Below are 8,861 nucleotides of genomic sequence, written 5' to 3'. Positions count from 1 at the left end.
TAAGTAACCCAATGGACTGTATATCAAGAATTCAGCTGAAAATGTCCTGATGGAGAACTGAGGCTAATTTGCATGTAAACTGTTACTCTAAGCAAGTTTATACTAAGGCATGTCAAATTACTGAGCAGTTGTACCAAAATAGTGATACAGTGTTAATTAATACTGAACTGGATCCAGGGCTTTCTGCATTTCTGCAGGACCAGTCCTGGGAGAGGCAGACCTGTGCTGGCTGGCTCTAACAAAGCTCAGCAGGAACTAGTTGTGATTGGTGTTTGCTTGCTTTTTGCATAGCTGCACAAACCATTTTGCATGACTTACCAGCTGGACCTACTCTTGTGTGAGGGACTGTTACTTGAGTTAGTCAGGATTGCTCCTTGTAGAGCAGCTGGGATCTAGCCCTGGACCTCAAAACATGTCTGTTTATTTATCCTGTAATTCCTTTACCCAAGTAGCAAGTGATAGATTTTCTAGTAAAGCCCATTCCTAAGGAAAAACATGGAAAACCAGCTTGTAAGAGTAACTACAGCTCCTGCTAGTGTCTTTCTGCCTTCCCAGTCTTCCATGCACACAAGGGACTGAAACTTGTGCAGACATTATTTTAGAAGAGGACATTGTATTTAATTAGTCCTTTTTGTAGGTGGGGAACTCAGCCTGGGAGAATTATTATTTAAGAGGGTTTTTTTATGCAACAAGTAACTTATTTCAGCAGAAGCTCTACTGTAAGGCCTGTGTTCACTTCCCAAAGCTGGATCACTAGTATCTGCCTAGGACAACATCCAGCTCTGCAAGGCCTTTCCTTCTTCTGCCCTGGTTTCCATACGCATGAGTTGCAAAGGAGTATGCATGCACTTTAGTAACGTCCTTCAATCTATAAAACTTGGGATTTGCTATAAGATTTTCTGCAGACAAAACCCTTGTCTTTGCAGTACTGGGTACACATGAAGTTGTGTCTTCTTGTAGATTTTGGTGTTGATGTGGTAATACAAGGGGAAAAAAACCCAAGCCTTTTTTTTTTTTTCTTTCTTTCTTTCTTTTTTTTTTTTCTTTCTTTCTTTTTTTTATTTTTCCTCCTGTGAGCCAACAATATGTTTCCCTGCAAATTTAAAGAGAAATTAATGAAAAGACACTTTTTGGAAACTTAGGTTCTTATATAAACGAAAAAAATCCTTTCCATCTTCTGTATCATCTCCACTTTTGCCATCTAATTGAATTGAAAATGCTTGAATTCTAATAAATGCTAGTACAAATAACAGAGTACAGGCTCTTCTGTTCAATCATGTTACACATTAGAAGATAAGTTTTTAAAACAAAAATATCAAAATAACCCCTTTAGAACATGAATATATGTTCAGTTACATGTTTCCTCAACAATACTAGCAAAGTATAGTAGAAAGCTGATTCCACATTCCTTCTTTGCTTGAGTCCTTCATGCACTATATATAATAGAAAGATATTTTAGTTTTGTGCACTCCTTAAAGCTTTGCATGGACACAACTTATTAAATGAAGACATTCATTTGAAGACATTTTAAATGAAGACATTTTGAATTTTGTAAAATATATTTAGCTTTACTAACTGCATTTCTGGCCCTCCAAAATCTAGACAAGCAAAACCCCCAAAGTGCTTCTGATCAAACCAATATGGAGGTTTATTAGAGCAAGTTTCCATGTTTTAAACTTGCAATGGTTTCACAATTTTTTGTTTCCTTCTGTTTTCATTAGGGCACCCTCATAATAACCCAAAGTAGCTTTTAAAAAAGTATCTCCACAGAGGAACAATTTAAAAATATTGGCTGTAGCTCCCAACATTACAATTATGTGAAAAAGTCAGTATTTACAAAAAATGTCTGGAAACCAAATATTGATAAATTGTGTTGTCAATTTAATTACAGAAACAATAGGACACTCACAAGGGAAATCTATGTTGACAAGCCCCAAGTGTAAGCCTAGATTTTGTAATGTATTTGAAAAAAACCTAAATTCATATTCAGGTCTGTTTGCTTTAATAAATATACTGGTCATTACCTAGTTCATTTTTATTATCAATAATATTCTACACACATTTTTTTCATTATCTTTTCTGTTTGAATGTAAAGTGTAATAGAAAAAACATTCAATTATGCAAACATGAAAGTTCTGTTAGTACAGCTAATTGGTTTTTAATACAGATTCCTTGTACAAAGAAAGTAGTAGCACAAACAGAAAACTAGGCAAAGGATAATTCACTTAGTTTTAAACACTTGCAGTTTCAGTAACTGTGAATTACCTACTTGCAACATATACACAGTACACATAATGTGCACAAACACACACACAACATCACTGCATGCATTTTTTTTTACTAAAATATAGCTTCAGGTTCGCAAACCTTCGTCCAGAGTTGGTGAGAGCTGTAGTCACATTTGTATATTAAAGGTGGTCAAAAAGACAGTCTGTTAAATATAAGCCATTCCACCACACTGTCCCTCTGGCTTCTAGTGCTTTGAACAACAGCAAACACAAGGAAAAAAGAGAATGGAGACAAGATTTAGTGACCAAAAAAAATTTCTTTTGGGTATAATATTCCCTATTCTTTGCCCAAATTAATCAATGGGGAGCTTCTGGAGTGGTTTAAGATGATTTTATTCTGCACCTAATTATTAATTTCTGCTACCATTACTGAGGCAGGCATGGGCACCATCCTCAGTGAAAGCCACATGTGATCTCCTCAAGCAATTAAAAAGCAATCTTGTTTGTTAGGTTTTGGTGAGAAAGAAAGAAAGAAAGAAACCTGCTGCCGAGCTTCCTCGTTGCATGCACGTTATAGCTGCTGCTGCAGCAGCCAGCTGGGACTGTGTCAGCAGTCCTGCAGAGGGCCAGGGGAGCACCCGGACTTCAGGATCCAGCGAGCTCAGGAAAACAGAGCAGACAGGTAGTTGTACTTCTCAAAGAGAGTCTCAAGACTTAAACACTCAGCAAAACTTACTCAAGGAGCTTCAAAACCCAACCTCGATATATGAGACAGGCTCCAAGGAAAGATGTAATAGGATTGTTTACCATATAAATGAACTATAGTGAACTTAGCATGCATTGTATTGCAAACAAGCACACTTTGAATGTTTTGTAATTAGCAAATACATTGTGATGACTTTTTATTGCAGTTTACTGACAATTTTTAAGAGTGTATTGTCATGAGCTGGCAATAAAAAAAATAATAGGAAAAGACAAGCCAACATCATTGACAATTTTTATATGTTCCCAGAAGACTTGTAAGTTTGATTCTCAGATCTGTGTCTTGAAATATAATGGTTCTACAGCTCTTACCAAATGACTACACTCTCCTGAGCTCATGAGGCTATCTGCTTGACAACCAAGCAATGTAGCTTGATCCTAGATGTCTTAGTGCATTAAAAAAGAATATATGGCATTCCTACCAGTAAAGCAAGTGGTTCTGGTATTCATTATGAGTTTTCTTGGTGTAACTGTTTGTAATGGTGCTGAGCTAGTCATAGCGTATCATACTTATTTATCAATATTTTTTAAAGTTAGTTTAAAAAAATGAAAGCAGGTGCAATAACACACAAACACACACACAAATATGCTGTATAATTTCCATCAACATGAAGGGAAGAGGAAGTGTCACCCTAAAAATGAAACCCCACAACACACATACAGACATTGACAGCACTAAATATTTGCCCTCAAGAGGGATGTTAAATTTCAGTGTCTGAGAACTGCTCGACCTTTACAAGATGAAGCATCATGAGCAACTGAATTCCAACAACTCAGAGTCTGTCTAACCCATTCCTTATCTGGACAGCCAAGTTTTTCCCAACTCCTTTCTTTTAATGTTTAAGACCAAATTATAATCTTGCTCATATTGTCTTTTTTCCCTGTGACTTCATCAGACAATCATGAGAAGTTTTATGTATTAACACTAGAAAGTAGTTACCTCAACACATGAACACTCCATTATTTTTACTGTTTTAAACTGCAAGCAAACAATGCACTTAGTATTTTAGAAACAGACAAAAAATTAAAATAAATTCTATTTTAAAAAATAATCGCTTTATTGTTGCCATATCTTCCTGATCAGTTGCCCAAATCCTAAATAACTTTCAGAAAATAATTTACACACTGCAGCATAGCTTATCAAGCAAGGTGGCACTTTTTGTCTCATGGCCATCTTAGTTATTCCTTGGTACCATGATGGTGCCCCGGACTGGCATAAAGTGCCATGCCACAACCTTCCTGAACACTGTGATGGGACTGCAAGCCCTGCCTGCCCTGAGGCTTGTCTCATGTTGGAATGGGGATGAAGCTGGTCGATTTGGAGTGGGGCATCTCTCTCCATGTGTTTAGGCTGTGGGATGGGCTTCTGTTGTTGGTGAAAGAAGTCTGTCGCCTGCTGTTGCTGTTGGAATCTTCTTTACTCAGCGTTTGCTTTATTTTTTGGCAGCAAGGGAAGCTCCGTAGGCAGTCTTGGAGGAGGTGCCCACTGAAGAACATGTAGATCCAGGGGTTACAGCAACTGTTCAGGCTGGCCAGCAGAGCCGTAACAGTAGTCGCAGTGTTTTCAGAATCTGGGGAGGGGGGGAGAAAGCTGTTTAACCATCAAAAGAACATTTGCACTATTCAATTGCTTCATTAACCATTGGATTTATTTTCCTGAATATTTGAATTCTAAATGTTGAGTTGCAGCATTTGAAACAAATAATGAGAACATAATCAGTAAAGGTCTTATTTATGTAAGGCTGCTGTTGAACTCAATGGGGATTTCTCTGAACAGACTTCAAAAAGCTGTGACAAAATAAGTTAGGGGGTAATCCAACCAAAATAATGATTTTGTCAGATTTCCACTGATGTGTACCCATGTGTTGATAAGCTCCTGCTTTAAATACTGAAAAATCTTTTCCACACCCTGGGAGACAATAGCAAAATTTCCACTGTTTTCAATAACACTGAATTTTGCTGTATATATTTGCATGTTGAAGAATATTGAATGCTTAACTAACTACTGGATTGTCCATCAAATCTGGATCTTGGAGGTTGAACAAATTTTACTTAAGGGAAAAATGGAACTTAGCACTATGGCATGGAAAAGCTATGGTGTTCAACTTTCAATAACTAGTTAGATTTAATACTCTATATATGTATTTAGTCTAATCAATTATTAGTGACTTCTCTGTGTAAATATTGAATCTTCAAAACAATGTAATTACTGTGTTATGCAGTTCCATAGATTTGAAGAATCTCTTCAAACAAACCTATCAAATACCCATCTCTTCAATTAGATTTAACTTCCTTTGAAGTAAAGAAAAAAAAAAAATCTATTCGTTCACTGTAAGCCTTTGTTTCTCTATAGAGATCTGCATTATAGGCTTGACTTTAGTCCCGTATTGGAAGCAACCAATGTTCTTGGTACAGTAAGTGATAATTTGGAGATATTAAAAAAAAATCAAGAAATTATGGATTCAACAGTTTGATTTGCTTCTCTCTCATTATGAGGAAACAGAATATATGTCACTTTGCTGCCTGTCATTACCTGTGTGGTAGCTTTTAAACTCACCAAATTTTTTCAGCCATATTGAACAGCGGGACAGATATCTCCAAAGCCTAAATTGCCACTGATTCATGAAAAGTGGTGACTTGACTAATGGAGCTACTCAGAGGTGACTGCCTTGCTGAGAGGAAGGGTTCAGAGTGTGCTCAACCCTATTATTAGACAGCAGATACAGTAAAGAAGACGTATAAAGTTCTCTGTTCATGTAACCTCTCCGATATGTGTGTGCGCATGCTTCTCAACAACACTAAACATTTCTAAAGTTTTCTCATCGGCAGCTCCAAACGGAGGCAAATGCTGCTGGTTCAAATTACGGCAGCAGATGCTCCGGTTTCCGTCCGCTCGTTCTGCTCGGGATGAGAAGGCTGCGGCTGCTGCTCCCCTGCGGAGGCACAGCTGCCGCCAGCAGCCGCTCCGGCCGCTCCCGGCGGGGCGTCCCGAGGGCGGCGGCTGCCCAGGGCTGTCTCTTCCCCACACAAGGACGCTTCCCTGGCGGGAGAGGGACCCGTCCGGGGCCGGGAGGGCGCGCCTCGGTCCCGCTCTCCGTTTCCGCGCCCCGTTTCCCCCCGCTCGGCTCAGCCGGCTGCGCCCCCAACGCGTGCGGGGCGGCCGCTGGGGACAAGCGGCGGCGGCACCTACCGACCCAGGGGAAGCGCTGGTCCCAGACGGACCACATCTGGATGGTGAAGAAGGGCGCCCAGCAAACGACGTACACCGAGACGATGACGAAGGTCATCTTGACGGTGCGGATCTTGGCGCGGGAGATGGTTTTGACGTTGCTGACACAAGGGGCGAGCAGCAGCCCCCGTCGCGGGCCACCATCATCACCTGCCCGCCGCCCGCCGCCCGCTGCTGCCGCCTCCCCCTGGCGCGTCTTGCCCCGCACGTTGCGCCAGATGCGGTAGCAGATGAAGCCGTAGCAGATGATGAGGATGAGGACCGGCGCGATGAAGATGCCGCCGGTGATCCAAGTGATGTAGGCGCGGGGCCCCCAGGGCATGATGAAGTGCGCCCAGCAGTCGTAGACCTGCGAGCCGAGCTCCACTTCGCTGAGGGAGAAGATGAAGTACTGCGGGGTGCTGAGCAGCAGGCTGAGCGCCCAGGCCGCCGCGATCATCCCGTACGAGCGCTTGGTGGGCTGCTGCAGCGTCTTCAGCGGGTGGCAGACGGCGATGTAGCGGTCGGCGGTCATGGCCACCAGCATGTACGCCGAGGCGAACATGCCGAAGACCTGCAGGTGCTTGACGACGCGGCAGAGCCCGTCGGGGCCGTGGAAGCGGTGGGTCACCTCCCAGCAGAGCTGGGGCAGCACCTGGAAGAAGGCCACCACCAGGTCGGCGAGGCTGAGGTGGCGGATGAAGAGGTGCATGCGGGACGCCTTGCGCGGCGTGCGCCGCAGGGCCAGCAGCACGCTGCCGTTCCCCACCACCGCCACCGCGAAGGTGACGGCCAGTACCGCGATCTCCAGCTTGGCCAGCTCCTCGTCCCGCCCGAAGGGGTCCCAGCCGCTCAGGCTGCCGTTCGGCGACCCCGACCACGCCTCGGGACTGGGGCTGCTGCCGCCGCCGGGCTCCGCCGCCCGCCACCGGCTGCCATTCCCGGGCGAGGGCACAGCCCGGGGGGAGCCGGCGCCGCCGGCGAGGCGCATGGAGGGGGCTGCGCGGCGGGGCCCGGCCCGGCCCGGCCCCCGCACGTCCGCTCGCCCGTCTCTCCCCCTCCGGTGGCCCGGAGTGCCGGGCCAGGTGCCTTTATCCCCCCGGCCGTGGGAGAAGAGGCGAGGCGAGGGGGAGCTCCCGCGCCAGTGGCCGCCCAGCCCCTGGCGCCAGCCCCCTCCTTCCCCCGGCAGCCGCCGCCCGCTCGCCCCGCCGGACCGGGGCCGCTCCGCCCCGAAAGCGCCGCGCCCAGGGGGAGAGCGACCGGCAGCCCTGCCCGGCCCCGCTGGGAGGGGCGGGAAGGGCTGCTCGGGCCGGAACGGTGCTCCCGGAGAGCTCCCTCACGGCCAGGTAAAGCAGCACTTGTAATTGCGAGCACAATTGCCGTAATCGTGCAGAACAAATGGGGGTTTGTCGGCATCAGCCGCACACCGCGATCGGGCTTCTAGCCAAGGCAATGTGACTTGTCGATGAGAGGTGCTGATTTGGTCCTGGGAGAATCCGCCCGGGCCTTTGGCATTTCACTGTCGTGCTGGGATCAGCCCCAGAGAATTAAATTATTAGAAAAAATAGCACAGGGTTTCAAAGCAACCTAATGCTTCTGAAGGTTTCAGGACTTCATCTCGGACAATAAATGTCATCCAAGCCTTAGCATAGGTCTAAAGCACACATTTCTGCAATTACAAGCAAAATCTCCGCATTTACTGCAGAGTTTCTGGCAGTGGGCCATTAAAATTCTTGTTTAAAATGTGGTTTAGAGGAAGAATTTTCCTGCTCTTGGTAGAATGAATGGATTTGGTGAAAGTTTTGGTCCCATTTTCACGAGGGTGGATTATATCCCGATTTCACTGGAATCTGATTTTGACCCTTCATTTAGAAACTCCTTCCTTCATCCACACAAAAACACCTAAGATCACAACAAAGAAATACTGTGTTAGATACCAGCCTTACTGTGGTAATATGTTGGTACTGTGGTAATTGTTTTTTAATAAAACTCCCTAGGTCTAGGCATAGGTAATTACAGTTAAATTCAGTTACAAAAAATGTGATTTTACAGGGAGAATAAAAAATGGAGAAAAATGAAAGATTAAATCTTACTTCTTTAATTAAAATTTTTGACTCCAGAATAGCTAAAAGTTTAAAATACGAGATGATAGGCTTCTAAACATGTTAGCATTATGCAAGGCTTTATCACAGGTTTTTTGCCACTTTCTGGGCTTTTTAGCCCCTGAAGGGTATATGCACCCACTCCAGTCTGTCACTACCCTTCCTTTGCTTGGGGATCAGTGGTAGCAGTTTAAGAGAACACCTACTCCTACAGTGCAAATAGCTGTCCAGTTAAAACTGCAAACCCTCCCAAAACCTGGAAATACAGACAAAGATGTGGCTATTCTAAGTTTCTAGCAAACTTATTTCTTTAAATATGCTTTTGTTCCAAAACCTTATTTTTATGAACAGTTCAGTGCATTATTCAAAGCTTAGTTCCTATTTATTGTATCAGACCTGGGGAACTGGTGAGTGTGACTACACGTTTCAGGTCAAATAGAGAGGGGAAATTAAAGTTGTATATCACAAATCTCACAACACCACACCACTACCAAGGCTTCTTTCATATTCCTTGCCTGTGTCTATGTCATGTTTTAGGGAGTTGAATGTTACATAAATGAA

General features: G+C 44.2%; 1 protein-coding gene across 1 annotated transcript; it reads right to left on the bottom strand.

The window, feature by feature from the left end:
* Positions 1-1,864: 1,864 nt before the first annotated feature.
* Positions 1,865-7,294, bottom strand: AVPR1A (arginine vasopressin receptor 1A). The gene is made up of 2 exons (XM_063396563.1): positions 6,181-7,294; positions 1,865-4,561 (listed from the first exon to the last, which is right to left on the bottom strand). The coding sequence occupies exons 1-2, from the start codon at positions 7,187-7,189 to the stop codon at positions 4,278-4,280; spliced, it is 1,293 nt and encodes a 430-aa protein (XP_063252633.1). The 5' UTR covers positions 7,190-7,294; the 3' UTR covers positions 1,865-4,277.
* Between the last annotated feature and the right edge of the window lie 1,567 nt (positions 7,295-8,861).

This window comes from Prinia subflava, chromosome 4 (assembly GCF_021018805.1).
Source record: "Prinia subflava isolate CZ2003 ecotype Zambia chromosome 4, Cam_Psub_1.2, whole genome shotgun sequence".
In the NCBI taxonomy this organism is placed as follows: Eukaryota; Metazoa; Chordata; class Aves; order Passeriformes; family Cisticolidae; genus Prinia; species Prinia subflava.
The sequence above is the reverse complement of the archived record's forward strand: the minus strand, read 5'-3'. Positions and strand labels throughout refer to the sequence as shown.

What these genes read in the sequence shown, in the direction of transcription:
- AVPR1A (XM_063396563.1), bottom strand. Translation starts at nt 7,189, where the DNA reads ATGCGCCTCGCCGGCGGCGCCGGCTCCCCCCGGGCTGTGCCCTCGCCC. An exon ending in CCAGCGCTTCCCCTGGGTCG is followed by an intron (nt 4,562 to 6,180) that starts GTAGGTGCCGCC and finishes CCCCCTCCCCAG; the next exon opens with ATTCTGAAAACACTGCGACT.